The sequence below is a fragment of the Sminthopsis crassicaudata genome, chromosome 6, assembly GCF_048593235.1.
Source record: "Sminthopsis crassicaudata isolate SCR6 chromosome 6, ASM4859323v1, whole genome shotgun sequence".
NCBI classification, from domain to species: Eukaryota; Metazoa; Chordata; class Mammalia; order Dasyuromorphia; family Dasyuridae; genus Sminthopsis; species Sminthopsis crassicaudata.
Genome location: NC_133622.1, coordinates 161,322,866 through 161,338,580, shown reverse-complemented (window position 1 = coordinate 161,338,580; position 15,715 = coordinate 161,322,866). Strand labels below are relative to the sequence as shown.

Sequence of the window (15,715 nt, the reverse complement as noted above, 5' to 3'; positions counted from 1 at the left end):
ATGTGCTTCCTCTCCCTCCCTTTAGTGGGGGTTGGGTAGATCAGTAAAGTTAACCAAACTTTCCATTTGGTGATGATTTCATTGGCACAGAGAACTCCTGGGTAAAGAAATTCCTTCTAAAAAGGAATTTCTTTTGCTCTGGGAAATATAGTACTCCACAGTCTGTGGTCTTTCAGTGTAATAGCAGCAAGGTCTTTTTTATGTAATCCTTATTGTTGTTCCATGATATTAAAAAAAAATTTTGTCTTGTTGCTTCCAATATTTTCTCCTTAACCTGGGATCTTTGAAACTTGGCTATGATGTTCCTGTTAAGTTTCTTCCTTGGATTTGTTCCAGGTAGTGATCAGTAGATTTTTTTCTATTTCTTTTTTGCCTTTGTTCTAGAACTTTAGGTCAGTTTTCCTTGGTAATGTCTTGTAATATCGTATCAAGATAATTTTTTTATTGTAATTTTCAGGCAGTCTGGCTATTCTTTTATTTCTCCTTTATCTGTTCTCCAGATCAATTGTTTTTCTGACTTTTTATATTCTCTTCTAATTTTTCATTCTTGGATTTCTTTCATCAAAAAATTTTTTTTTCTTCAGCTCTATTTATTATTATTTTTTTTAAGTTCAAGAAATCATTTTTGTGATTGGTCCCATTTGACATTTTTCATCGAAAAATTGTGAGGTCATTAAGAATTGATTCTCCCTGTAAAAAAGAGGAAGATACTAAAGATGACCAAGAGAACCAGACTATGTAGTTATCCCTTCTATATTGCAACTTTTCCCATTGCAATTTCTATATATCATGAATTAGCATAAGAAACTAATGGGAATTTGGGGGGGAGTTTTGCAGAATCTGCAGAAGACACAGAAGTTTAGGAACTCAGAAATGCATAAACTATATGTATAGTATTGTATAATATCAACATATTTTATCTTTTAATACCATAATAATTTATACTTCTTTGGTTTGGAAGGAGGACCAAAAAGTTTTATCCAGATTTTTCAGGTTGTGAGGGTACCATGCTCCTAATCTCTACATGCAGTGTAAAAGAGATAACTGTACCAAATTTTTCAGTCTGTGAAATTTTAACTAAATCTCTGCATTCATCAAGAGTATTCTTGGTGAAGGTAAAAATAGTATACCCTAAAAAGAATGCCTCTATACCATCGTATAGTTCATAAGAAATAGAGTACCAGATCCTTTATATTATCGTTTATTGATTAATTTATAGGCTTGTATTGGGAACTGCCTTCAAGGCTCTCAAACAAACAGAGATTGATATCACATTCTATACTTGCATTACAATTTAAAATTGAAGATAAAATAACAGCTTTGTTATACTCTCTAAGTGATAAATATTAAAGTATAAAACAGAAAGACATGCTTTCCACAGATGTTTGACCTGTCCTGGAAGAGATCTAGGACAGTATCTAAACTGGAAAGGAATCCCCTGTAGATGATATTTTTCAGATAATTCTGGTAACATTAACCATTTCCTGGTTGAAATCACCATTTAGAAAATTCAACCTCACTATATCTACCTAGGAAAATCCAAGTAGAAGAAGAATGCCTATTATCTAGGAAATCAGATGGACACCATACAGAACTTAATACATTTTTTTGGATAGACAGTGCAAATAAACAATAACTTGGGTCTAGGATATTGCAAAATTGTTTTAATAACCCCAGATTTCTCCCTGATACATTATGACATCCTTTTATGACCCTTATTTTTCTGGAGTTATTCTGTTTCTGTAAAATATATAACACTAAAGTCTTCAGTGAAGTGAAAATAAGTATCAGGCCAAGGGCAAAGAAGAGCATATGTTGACTCTGAGCAGGCTAGAATATGTTTGTTTGTTTGTTTGTTTGTTTGTTTTGTGAGTTAGTTGGGGTTAAGTGACTTGCCCAGGGTCACACAGTTGGGAAGCATTAAGTGTCTGAAGTCACATTTGAACTCAGGTCCTCCTGACTTCAGGGCCAGTAATCTACCCACTGCGCCATCTAGCTGTTCCTGGAAGACATTATAAATAGGGCATCATATTGCAAAAGCAGAAGAAAGGCTATATCTAAAAAATATACGTGTGAAAAAGGTGGGCTTGTCATTTGATGAGAGGGAGGGATAACCAACAGATGGTGCTTTTGCCCCTTGGAGTAGCTCCCCAGCATGTTGTATATGGGGAGATCCCCTGGCAAAATAATGGGAGTCCAAGGAAGGAAGGGCGAGAGTTGAACTAAATATGGTTGTGATTGGCATCACTAGAGGGAAAACCCTATGTCACTAAGATGAGGACTCCACTTGAGTACTTAATCTTCTTAATGAATTCATTGTTCATTTTTATGAGGTTGACAAAAATCTCCTTATTTTGTTAGTTACAGCAATCTTCATATGTGTCTATAGCAAGCAACACTAGTTTTACTGGAACATCTAGTATACAGACCCAGGCAAGACTTCCATTCAATGGGTGAGTATCCTGAAAATTATTTTAAGTTAACTTTAGTAGCTATTCAATATATCAAGATGTATCTCAGTTTGAGGTGGAATACAAGCATTTAATAAGCACTTACTCTGTGCCAGGCAATTGTGCTTAGAAATTTGTGAATTAGAAAATTGTGCAAAGAAAGTTAGAAAAAGTATGTGTGGGTGGATAGGGTATTGGGAGTTGAGATCTAAAATGTCTATACTCCATAACATGAAAAAAGCACAAATTTTTGAGCCATTGTTTGCTATGTATCACTAATTAGGATTTGTCTAGGCTATCTCGGATATACTTCTACTATAATTTTATTGTTTTCTACTGGAGATAGAAATTTTCTAATGGCATCCAACCTTTCTAAATTCTTGTCATTTACTTTTTTTTAACCTGTATTCCTATAATATATTTGTTTAATAGTTTCATATGCCCTTTTCAATTAGTAGGATTTTTCAACATGCTATCAAAAAAGAAAAGCAACTCTTCTTGTTGAATAAATCTCCTTTGAATATTTTCAAGCCTTTAGAAGAAATTTTTCATGATGCTAAATTTGATTTCTTTCCCTTCCTTTGGCCAGTCACCAGAACTCTTTTTCTTTGGGTTCTTCATTTTCTTTTCTTTTTCTTTTTTTTTTTTATTTAATAGTATTTTATTTTTCCAAATATATGCAAAGGTAGTTTTTAACATTCATCTTTGCAAAACCTTGTACTTCAAATTTTTCTCCCTTTCCTTTATCCTCAAGTCATCAAGCAACCCCAATATAGGTTAAACATGTGCAATTCATCTAAACATATTTCCATATTAATCATGCTGCACGCACACACACAAAAAATCAGATCAAAAGGGGAAAAAAACAACAATCACCCAAAAAAAGGTGAAAATACTATGCTTTGATCCACGTTCAGTCTCCACAGTTCTCTGGGTATGGATTCATCACAAGTCTATTGGAATTGCCTTGAATCATATTCTTCATTTTTATACTGAGTTTTCCCCCATGTTATTTAAAAATATAGAGTCACTGAGTACCTCCTTTGATCAAGGACCAGTTTAAAATCTAGAGATACTAAAAAATAAGACACGCCTATTTCTACCCTAAGAGTTAGGTTAAAAATTGCTGATCATGAGTTGGAGAACACCACATCTGGGTTGATCCTCATTTTTAAAAAGAGAATGCTTCACTAACTATAGTACTATAAACTTCAGTAACTATATACAATATAGTCTATTCTATATTTCAGAGGCTCTCTATAATCATTAGGCCTTATTTTAGTTCTATTTAAAAAAAAAAAAAAAAAAGAAAAGAGAAAAATCAGAAACACTAATGTTTAAAGATCATTTTGCTAAGGTCGCCTAATCTCACAGATTAATGATAATATGATAAATCAAACTGTTCTTTCTTCATTGGATTGTCTTTTTAAGATTGCTTAAGTGATATACACACATACAAATACACTTCAGTGATGTTTGATATTTTTGTTGTTGTTTTGGACACTCTCTACTGTACATTCAGTGGTTTTTGAAAGTTGTTGAGGAAAGTTTATTTTTCTTTTGACATACTGAATCTCAGTGAATTTAGCTCCACTAGTTCTATAACAAACAAATATATATCTTCCATTATTCCTTTTCATCTTTGAAGGATATATTAGAGTTTATGCTTCCCATTATTGCCTTTAGTAATTCTGGGCAATAAGTATAATAAACTATTTAACATTTCTTATTTAGGATAATCTCATCAGAGTCTGCAAATCGACCCAGAAAACCCTGCAACTGTACAAAATCACTCTGTTTGAAATTGTAAGTATGTATAAATAAATTTGGGGATGGAGTTGGGAGGGGTGAGTTTGAAAATCAATATTTTCATTTGAAGCAATTATAAAAGTTTCCTAAAATTCTTCTAACAAATAATTTTTATTGTCATTGTTTTATAAACTTCTTATACTTTTTCTTATGCATAAGTGTGGTGGGGTATTTGTAATTTTTCCAGTAAATGAAATTGTCATGTGAATGATTTTCATATTACTAAAATTCGTGATTATAATAATATTAACATTTACATAGTGTTTTACAGTTTGCAAAATACTTTACATATATTATCTCATTTGGTTCTAACAATAATCCTTTGAAATAAGTGTTACTCTTGATTTTACAGCTGAAGAAACAGTGATAGAGACAGTTAAGTTACTTATTCATTTCCACACAACTAGCAAGTAACTGTGGTACGATTTATACTCAGGTCCTTTTTGACTCTTAAAAACCCAGAATTCTGTTTCCTATTTTGTATTGCTTTCCAGTTATTTGGCACCAAATAATTAAAAAAATTATTTTCTGTACAGTACAGTAAGAAGCAGTACACCAATCTTAAGTAAAGCTCAGTGGCCTAAATTTGATCCGTTTTTCCAAAAAATAATTTCTCAGCAGCTTTCAGTGATGAATTGATCTGGTTGTAAAGGGCTTCTTAAATATTTTCCACTTGTCACCCCTTTTTGCCCAAGAAATTTTTATATGCTCCCGGGTGTATGGTATAAAATAGGTATACAAATCAAACACTTACTCATAATAAGAGATGATTTCGTGACTTGAACATTTAGTTATGAAATCCCTTATACTTTAAGAAACTGGGGCATCCAGTATGCCTAGTATATCTTTTCTGCTTCTCCCCATGCAAAGTGGGACAACTGGTCTCTAAAGTAAATATTTATTAGAAACATGTTGGGACTGAAAAGACTGAAAAGTACTTTTACAAAACCTTATTCAGGTAATTTTGATAGTTTAAAATACAAATTTCCAGAAGCTGCAGAAAATGGTACCAAATTTACTTCCAAGAAGCTGGCATACAAGGGATGTCTTCCATTTATTCTTTTTTTTTTCCTACCATTTTCTCAAGTGAGATGATATGACAGGAGACTTTTCTTTCTACTTAATGTGACCAAAAAAGCCTAATTGAAGAGCTACAGAGCTTCCTTTTTTTATCTGATAGTAAAAGGAGCCAGAGGCTCCTATTCTAGGGAGCTGGTCCTCTGGGAAGGTTACAGGTTCTATTTTGTGTTGAAGTAGGCACAGAAGTTTATTTGAAGATTGTAAGTCATACTCTTGATTCTATTTCTTTATAGAAACTTGTTGATTGTTACCTTCCAGCTGCTTACCTGAGGTGGGGGGAGGGTCAACTGGTTTCTCACCTTCACCTGGTCTTGGGATGTCTGGGCTCTGATTATTTCAATCAGAGAGCTACCTCTTTAGAGATTCCACCCTAGAGTCACTCAAGTATGCAGCTACAGGTCTTTATTCTAACTCTTTACATAGTATTCCCTAACATTCCCTCTAGCCTTCCCTCAGGAGTTCTCCTGGAGTTCCCTTCGGAGTCCACTCCCCCACCTTCTGCAACCCCCTTTTTATAGTCCCCAGGTCACATGACTGAGAGTGCACGATTTTGAGCATGATCAGCAAGAGCAAGGAAGATTTTCCTCGTTAATGAAGCTTACTCAATACCTTAATGTCCTGTTATCAGGCTCAGGCAGAATAAGCTTCCGAGTGCCTCTTATACTCTGCCCTTGCGATCTGCCCCTGACCAGAACAGTTGATAATGCACAAACAGTATTGACCTTAAAGAGCACAGTTGGATCATGCTCTTAGGCCAGCTTCAGAATTTGAGATGATTTATCTTGTGGTATAAGCACTTGGCTGAACTGAGTTACTAGACTAGAATTCCATCAGCTTTGATGGTTACCTAGCTTTTGAGGTTTGAGTATAAGGTAAGTGTTTAATTAATGCTAATTCATTAACAAACAGTTATAAATATTTAATATTTATGTTTGAATTATTAAATTATTTCAGTTGTGATCAAATTACAATAAATTCATGGGTTATTTTTTTTCCCCATTTTTTAGATACTGTGATTGCTTTGCAAATGGTGAGTTCTGCAACAACTGCAATTGCAATAATTGTTTTAATAACTTGGAACATGAAAATGAAAGGCAAAAAGCAATAAAGGTGATTATTTTTTTGTTTCATTAAAATTCAAAAACTGTTCTGATTCTATTTTTTATAATAGAAGCCTTTAACCTGTAATTGGCAAGCCATAAAAATATATCAACAAAAAATAACTGGTAATGTCTACATGTAAAATAATCACTTTAACTAAAGTTAAACTCTTAAGTTGTATTGTAGTTCTGAGATTCAGAATTAAAAGATGGATTTTAGATGACATTGTGATGAGGGAGATATTATTTCATAGTTTTTTAAACCACAGCCACTACAATATTTTAAAATTATTTTTTATTGATATTTTTTTTTTCCATTGCATTTTCTGATATGTCCCTTACTCCTCCTTCCAAAGAATCATTCCTTGTAACAAGGAAGATAAAAGAAGAGAGAACATTTTCCTAAATTAACAAATATATTGTAAAATCCTGACATTGTGTTCTGTGTTCTCCATGGCCCTTCCACTTTCCTGATTCTGTTTACTTCACTTTGAATCAGTTCCTGTAAATCTTTCCTGGCCTCTCATTCTTCATCACATTCATCATTTCTTATAATAATTAATGTTCCATTATTTTCATTTTTATATATACCTATACATTCACATATAGAGATTCTCTCTCTCTCTGTCTGTTTCTCTTATATATTTCTCAGTTGGGAAAGTACCTACTTTGTTTTTAGTCCATTGTTACAATTGTCTTAGATCAGAACTTCTTGAACTTTTTCTACTCACAACCCCTTTTCATCTGAGAAATTTTTTTATAACACTTGAGTGTGTTATATAAAATATGTAGATAAACAAATTATACATTTATTGATAATTTATGACCCCCACATTCAGATAAAAAACTCCAAATGGGATCATAAATCATATTTTAAGAAGCTGGATCCCAGATATTAGTTCAGATCTCTGAGACAAAATGTGTGAATAGTCACTTTCTCAGAATATTTCCATATTGCTTCGCAGCCCCTTAAACAAATTATTGCATTGTGATTCCCAATTTAGTAATGCTTCTTCTCTTTTGATAGGCATGCCTTGACAGAAATCCTGAAGCCTTTAAACCCAAGATTGGGAAAGGAAAGGAAGGAGAGTCTGATCGCCGTCATAGCAAGGGTTGTAATTGTAAACGGTCAGGATGTCTTAAAAATTACTGTGAATGTTATGAGGTAAATATAATCTTTTTCTGGAGATTATTTTAAAGTGAGCACAGTTTTCAAAATTTGTTAATGTAGGAACGGTTTCACTGATGTTTAATCTTTTTATTATAGACATTAGAATGTATTTTGGTCTTTTAAATAACTAATATCTATGAATATAATTAATCCTCCAAAAATTTAAGTGCTATTTCTAAATTTACTGAGCACTATTTGGGTTTGAAATAGTGAGATCTCTTATTCATTTTCAGTTTATTAACATGACCTTAAGGTATGTTCAAACCTTGAGTTTGAAGAGTTGTGTTTTTATGATAGCTTATTTTTATTAGCTGATGCCCTTTGTGGTACTCAGAAATTCTTGTTCTGAATTTATAATTAATTGATTTTTTCCAAACTAAAGGATGAGAGATTTTAAAGGGCTAGCAGAATGGTATCTTTTTTTGTGATTCCTAATTTATTGGCTAGGACTGTGAGCCTGAGTTATTCCAAGTAGCCCAGGAATCCCTATGTATTTCTGTAAATTAGCAAATATGACTTCCACAGCCTAAAAGTCCATTGTTACGTATAAAGCTTTTTTTTCAAATATATATATCAGTTGTTGTGATTAATATAAATGAAGGAACATCATAATATAATAAGTAGATCTTGGAGTCAGAAAGACTAGATTGAAATTATATCTTTTTAACTCTTCTGCTTATCCTCTGTGAGACTCAATTTTGTCATCTATAAAATGGGTATAATCATGTGTACTTCCACAGAGTTGTTAATACAGCTATGTAACTGTGAGCTGCTATTATTTTTATATTCTGAGTGTTCTCTTTTTTTTAATGGGGTTCTGCTAGGAAAAAATCCAATGAAATACTCTTTTATATTTAATGTTCTTCATATTACTGCATAGGTGGGTAAAATAACTGGGTTTTTTTTTTTTTTTTTGGTTTTTTTTTTTGTTGTTGGTTTTTTTTTTTTTTGTAATTGAATACACATGTGAAGAATCACAGTAGTGTTATGCAAATTTTCTGAAAGTATCTTAAGTTACTGGAGCAGACTGGAAAACAGCAAACACGGACCTTGCCTTGCTTCCATTAATATCTCTTTGAAAAAGTTTTCATTCTACATACTTGAGAGATGAGCATTTAATGTGACCATATCTTTTTGAAAATGTTCTTAAATGTGTGAGGGCTTTGCTGGTGTGATTTTGGGTATTATTTCTGCTTGGTGATGATGCTCCAGGAGAGAGAGTCTGTGGAATTATAGAGGATATTCTGAGCTTTGTAGTGGTGGTTCAGAGACTTGTTGTTTGTGAATTTATAAAGGAAAATGAGCTTCTGCTATGTAATGTTAGCCCCACTTCATTATACCTTTCCAGGTATCCAATAATAATATCCAATAATAACTAAATTTTTACAACCAGCAGCAATAGGTTGCTTGACTTCTACCACCTTATTACCTAATTGGCATCATTTGATAAATCCATTATCCTTAAGAATAACTATTCTACTAGCTATACCCAGCAAAAAAACTCTGGGAAATGAGTGTGAAACACTACATAGCATTTCCAATCCCTCTGTTTTTGTCTGCTTGAATTTTTTATTTCCTTCACAGGTTAATTGTACATTATTTCAAAGTTCGATTCTTCTTGTGCAGCAAAATAACTGTATGGATAAGTATACACATATTGTATATATACTTTATATATATATATATATATATATATATATATATATATATATATATATATATATATATATATATATATATATATATATAAATTGGAACAAAAGGTTTGGCAATTTTCAATGTTGTAAAATTACCCATGCATATATCTGGTCAATAAAAAAGCCACATTAAAAAGAAAAAGAAACAAACAAACAAAATCACGAACCAAAGAAAGTCTAGAACCTCAAATTTCTATATATTTAACATGTATGGGACTGCCTGCCATCTAGGGGAGGGGGTGAAGGGAAGGAGGGGAAAATTCGGAAGTGAGTGCAAGGGATAATGTAAAAAATTACCAAGCATATGTACTGTCCAAAAAAAATTATAATTATAAAATTAATTTTAAAAAATAACTTCTGTCATTGTAGTGGCTATCATAAACTCCATTTTCATTTTTTTTTAGAGTCCTACAATGATCTTTTTATACAAATGAATCACCCCTTTCCCTCCATGCTAAATTCTTTTTTTTAATTGAAGTTTTTTATTTTCAAATCATATACAAGGATAATTTTTCAACATTAACCCTTGCAAAATCTTGTGTTCCAATCCCTCCCCTTCCCCCTACCTCTTCTCCTAGATGATTAGTAATCCAGTATAAGTTAAATTTTTACCAATTATAAATCCAGTATAAGCACGTATCTTGCTGCCTAAGAAGAATCAGGTCAAAAAGATCAAAAAGAAAAAAAAAATGAGAAAATAAAATTCAAGCAAACAACAATTAAAAAGGTGAAAATACTATGTTATGATTCACACTCAGTTCCTACAGGCCTCTCTCTGGGTCTAGATGGCTCTCTTCATCACAAGATCATTAGAAATGTCCTGAATCATCTCATTGTTGAAGCAAGCCACGTCCATTAGAATTAATCATCATATAATCTTGCTGTTGTCCTGCATAATAATCTCCTGGTTTTGCTCATTTCACTTAGCATCGGTTCATGTAACTCATGTAAACCTTTCAGAAATCATCCTGCTGATTGTTTTTTATAGAACAATAATACTATTCTGTAACATCCATATACCATAATTTATTCAGCCATTCTCCAATTGAAGGACATTCATTCAGTTTCCAGTTTCTGGCCACTACAAAGAGGGCTGCCACAAACATTTTTTTTTACATATGGGTCCCTTTCCCTCCTTTAAGATCTCTTTGGGAATCTTAATGGATCCAATAGAAACACTGTTGGATCAAAGGGTATGCACAGTTTGGTATGTCAGAGTTGTCTTACTTTGCATTTTTCTGATCAATAGTGATTTAGAGTAGCTTATCATATGACTAAAAATGCTTTAATTTCTTTACCTGAAAATTGTTGGTTCATATCCTTTGACCTAAATTTTTTTTAATTAAAGCTTTTTATTTTATTTTTATTTTCAAAAACATATGTATGGATAATTTCCCTGTAAAACCTTGTGTTCCAAATTCCACTCCCCCTCTTTTCCTCACACCCTCTCCCCCAGATGGCAAGCAATCCAATATATGTTAACATATGTTAATATGTGTTACATATATTTATATTTATGTTAATTCCAATAAATGTATACATATTTTTACAATTATCTTGCTGCACAAGAAAAATCATATCAAAAAGGGAAAAAAATGAGAAAGAAAACAAAATACAAGCAAGCAACAACAAAAAGAGTGAAAATGCTATGTTGTGGTCCACACTCGGTTTCCACAGTCCTCTCTCTGGGTGGGCTCTCTTCTTCATAAGATCATTGGATGATCATCTCATTGTTGAAAAGAGCCAAATCCAGCATGATGAATTCTTTAGACATGAAAGTGAATAAAATTTCTAAAAGAGTGATGACAAAGAGATGTCAGCGAACAGAGGATTCTTCATAAATTTAATAACCATTGTACTCATTGAGTTATTAAAACAGGAACAGTGAACTTAGTAGAGAAACTTTTATTCCCATTTCTACTACTAGTTATCTTTTTTGTGGCCTTATTTCAGGAATAACTTTTATGTACCTGTTTTTCTTGTCTATTAAGCTCCAGGAAAAATGATAAAGATGGTGGAGTTTATCTCACTCCCTTTCCTACTTTCTTTACAGCATTCCTTTCCTATTTGTTGAACCTCTCCTTAACCATGTGTGGTTTGTTTTTCTTTGTTGGGTTTTTTTCCCCCCCAACAATTTACAAATACATTCTGACAAATGAGAGATATTGGCTGATAATAATTACCTTTTAGGAGCATTTATATTTGAAAGGGAGCTTTAGCCTTCAAGATCTGATGTACTGATCACCTATATAGTAGAAGAATTCTGTGTATTACATAATGGCTTATACCATAGAGAATGTAGAATATGCTTGTTTCTTCTAAAATAATTTCATTGGCTTAATTACCATTTTTAAAAACTTTTTTTGGTTATTCAGGATTTAAACAAAATATAGAATTTCTATAGATGTGGTAGAATACAAAAAAGTTGATATAAAATATATATATATAAAATATACATATAAAAATATACATATAAAATATACATATAAAATATACATAAAAAAATATACATATAAAATATGATATAAAAGTTATATAAACTTTGGATCTTCATTTCATACTACTTTTCAAAAATATATTAATATTATACATAGTACTTCCAGAAATGTTCTACTTATCTTTGTTTCTGTCTGAACTTACTTTAATTCTCTTTTGTATATTCATTTCATTTATAAAGTCATTTTAAACTCCTTGGAGGGGGAAGGGAACAAAACCTCATGCATTATACTCTTGCAGGAATTCTAACTGGACCTGTACTGAAATTGTGTTCCGTCTTGAGACATTGCTTATAGATGTTTTAGAGTTATTCTCTTCTTCTAGTTTGTATCTTGAATATTCCTATCAGCATAAGAGTTTTTGGTAGCAGAATTCTACTTTGTTTGCTCATTCTTCCATTTTAATTCCTAAATTTAAACTTTATTTTCAAGTGCCCAATTCTGAAAGTTAGTCCTGCTGCTATTTTTTTAGGGTATTAAGTGTTGTATTATTTCAGGATCTTAGGGACAGTTCAGATTGGGGGCCTCTATCTTTGTTTCTACAGAGTGGTCTGATCCAGTGTCAAATTTGATTGTTGGGCTTCTGATCTAGTTCTGCATAGTCCTGGATTTGAGTTTGAACCACACTTCTATGGACTTGCCTTATTTGGAAGTCCAGGTGACTAGTCTTGTATTTAGCCATTAAAAGTAACTGGAAGATTGTTGATTCACAGGTACAAGAATGCTGAGGAATAATTTGTGATTCCGGAGTAGATATTCCACTGCAGGCATTAGCTTGGGCTAGGTACTAGAGGTGAGATCCCCATGGTTTCTGCAGTCAGAACCACACAGGTGCTGCTTCTAAACTTGCTTCTTGCTTAGAATAGCCTACAATACTACTTCTCTGGAATGTCTCCCTTAGATGCAGGTCTCTCTAGTTCCCATTGAAGACAAACAGGAGGTAGGGGAGAGACAGTTTTCTTGTAACATAAACACATTTAAGTAAAGCAAATCCAAAATTGTATGTGTCTTTCTTAAATTTTGTGTCAGTCTCTTTCCTTTGAGGAGGTGGGTAACATTTTTCATCCTCACACCTCCAGAAGGATGGTTGATCACTCGTATTGATCAAAGCTGTCTAAAAGGCAATTCCTGGTTACCAGTTCAGATTCTGGTTCTTTTCTTTTCTTTTTTTCCTTTTACTCCCATCTTGCAGATAAAAAAAAATTTGTTTTGTTTGTTGCTGTTCCCCTCCTGGTGTTATTTTCATCTGTCATGCCCCCTTGCTACCTTGATTCTCTTTTGAGATTTTTCTGGAGAGGTTCAGTAACTTGCCTAGGGTTACACATCTGTAAATGTCTGAGACAGTGACTCAGGAAACAGTTCTTATGGCCTGGATAGCTCACCCAACATTTGTACCTTAAATACAAATTGGGAAATATCTGTATAAGTAGATTGAAATAAATATCTGATTGTTTAATTAACCATTTCCTTAGGAGAGTCTAACATAATCCTATTTACCAATTTTTTATTTCTGTAAAATTAATGATATGTCTTTAACCTTTCTTTATTTGATCTTTTAGGCAAAAATAATGTGTTCCTCAATATGCAAATGTATTGGATGTAAGAATTTTGAAGAAAGCCCAGAACGAAAAACATTAATGCACTTGGCAGATGCAGCTGAAGTAAGAGTACAACAGCAGACAGCAGCAAAGACAAAGTTATCCTCTCAAATTTCAGACCTGCTAACTAGACCAACACCTGCCTTAACTAGTGGAGGAGGAAAGTAAGTTAAATGTTTCTTCTTTTATACCTAACTTGAAGTTACTTGAATATAGTAACCCAATAAGGAAGGAAGAAAAGAAGCATTTAAATGCACTGTGCTGAGTACTTTACAAACATTATCTCATTTGATTCTCACATGAGCCATGAGATGTAGATGCTGTTTTTGTCTCCATTTTAACAGTTGAGGAAAGTAAAGCAGACAGAGGTTGATTGACTTGTCCATGGTAATACAGCTAGCAAGCATTTGAGGATAGATTTGAATTTGGATCCTCCTGACTCTAGGCCCAACACTCTACTTTGCTCCTTAACTGCCTAAGAAAATGTAAGACATTGTACGTACTATCAAAAACAACTTATATAGATAACAAGAGTGGTTAAGAATCACTGAATTTCCTTGACCAAACAAAAAGGAAGCATAATTAAAATTTGCCATATATCTACTTCTGTCTGTATGTAGATATAGATGTATTAGGCAAAAGAAAAAATAGAAAGAAACCTGGAATAAACCTTAGAGTGGTAAGTCGCAGAATTGTTATGGTAAAAATCCAGGACATGCAGGTCCAAAAAATATAGATCACAGGCAACTTCCCCTTCTCCCCTAATTGTTTAAAAACCAAGGAACAAATCAACGATTATATAAGATGAGAGAAAATCTTAGACCCACATCCAAGAATCAGCTTTTATTTTGTCTTTCAATAAGCGTTCTTTAGCAAAAGACAGTAACTGAATAGGAATTTTGAAATATATACATAAGAATCAAGAGAAACCTACAAAGTTAAATTTGTTTGAACATTTGGAGAGGGTTAGGCAAAAAGTGCTTCCTAATAGGGCAAGAAAAGACAAGTGTGTCTTGGGAATTGTAATTCCTCAAAGGCCACAGGGAAAATTAAATAAGACACAAAGCCTAGAAATAATTTTGTTTGGTTTTGATAGTCTTCAGAGAAGAAGAAAGGGAAGGGGAAAAAAGCAGTACATTAAAAAAGAAATGGGGAATAAGGGAAAGCTTACTTTTTTTTTTTTTTTAATGCTCATTTTGCATATTTAGAGTGAGTGATGACAAATATTTAAACATGTAGGGAAGGCGAACCAAACAACACATGAACTTCACTCTTAAGTTGACCAAAGAAAGTGTTCATGTAGATAAGGAAGTCCAAAAAATTTAGTGTAAAATCATGTGGAGCTCAATAGGGAAACAAATGGCATAAAAAAACAATAGGCATAAAGGAAGCTGGGCAAAAGGGAGAGAGGATAGGATCAGAGAAGAAATAGGCACAGACAAAATAAGCCAGTTCCGAAGCAGGATTTTAATTTAATAGGAAAGAAAGTATAAAGCTTTTAGTGGAAGCAAGATGTTTCCATCATAACTTCCTAATATTGATAACGTTTCTTCTTTTCTGCCACTTTTTTTTTTTTTTTTAATAATGAGGTGGGAAGGATATAAAAAGACTATAGGATAGAGGAAAACATTGATTAATTGCCATAATTTTCAATATGAATGGGATAACCAGTCAACAAGTACTTATGAAGTATTTACTGTGTGCCAGATGTTAAACTAAATAGATGTTCAGAATAGAAATACAGCGAATTACACAAAGAAAGTAAATAAAAGGGAGTAGTTGGGATATTAGGAAAGGCATCAATAAACATATATTCAATACTTGCTAGGCACTGAGTTCTAGGGATGTAAAAAGACAGTCCCTGCTCTCTAAGAGCTCACAGTCTGATATTAGGAAGAGACAATATGTACCTCCAGAAAAAAAGAGGCCTGTTTCATTGGGTCATGAGAGTGTGGGAGGGTGAAAAATAAATGTTCAATGAAACTAGAATGATAAGTTGGGCAAGATTGTGACGCTAAACAGTTGTTTATATTAAGTCCTAGAGATACTATCATTTATTAAAAAGGAGCATGAACTGATCAGATCTCTACTTAAGGAACATCACTTTGTGTGAAGAATGGACTAGAGTGGGGAGTGATTTTAAGGCATAGAGATCAATTAGGAGGCTCTTGCACTCATTTGGGTCTGAGGTGAGGAGGGCCTGCATGAAGGTAGTAGCTGTATGGGACAGTTGTGTGGTGCTAAAAACAGCAAGGCAACCAAGTGGGCATAAGGGTCAAGGATAATACTGAGATTAAAAACTTAGGACTTGAGAA

At 33.0% G+C, this 15,715-nt stretch overlaps 1 protein-coding gene across 5 annotated transcripts in view; it reads left to right on the top strand.

Moving 5' to 3' along the window:
- The window catches only part of LIN54 (lin-54 DREAM MuvB core complex component), a 78,061-nt gene that overhangs the window by 54,135 nt on the left and 8,211 nt on the right, over positions 1-15,715 (top strand). For all 5 annotated transcript variants that reach the window (XM_074275559.1, XM_074275557.1, XM_074275558.1 and 2 more), the window contains 5 exons: positions 2,362-2,453; positions 4,185-4,256; positions 6,347-6,449; positions 7,467-7,604; positions 13,362-13,564. In XM_074275559.1, the coding sequence (XP_074131660.1) occupies positions 2,362-2,453; positions 4,185-4,256; positions 6,347-6,449; positions 7,467-7,604; positions 13,362-13,564 (608 nt within the window). The remainder of the gene's footprint in view (positions 1-2,361; positions 2,454-4,184; positions 4,257-6,346; positions 6,450-7,466; positions 7,605-13,361; positions 13,565-15,715) is intronic.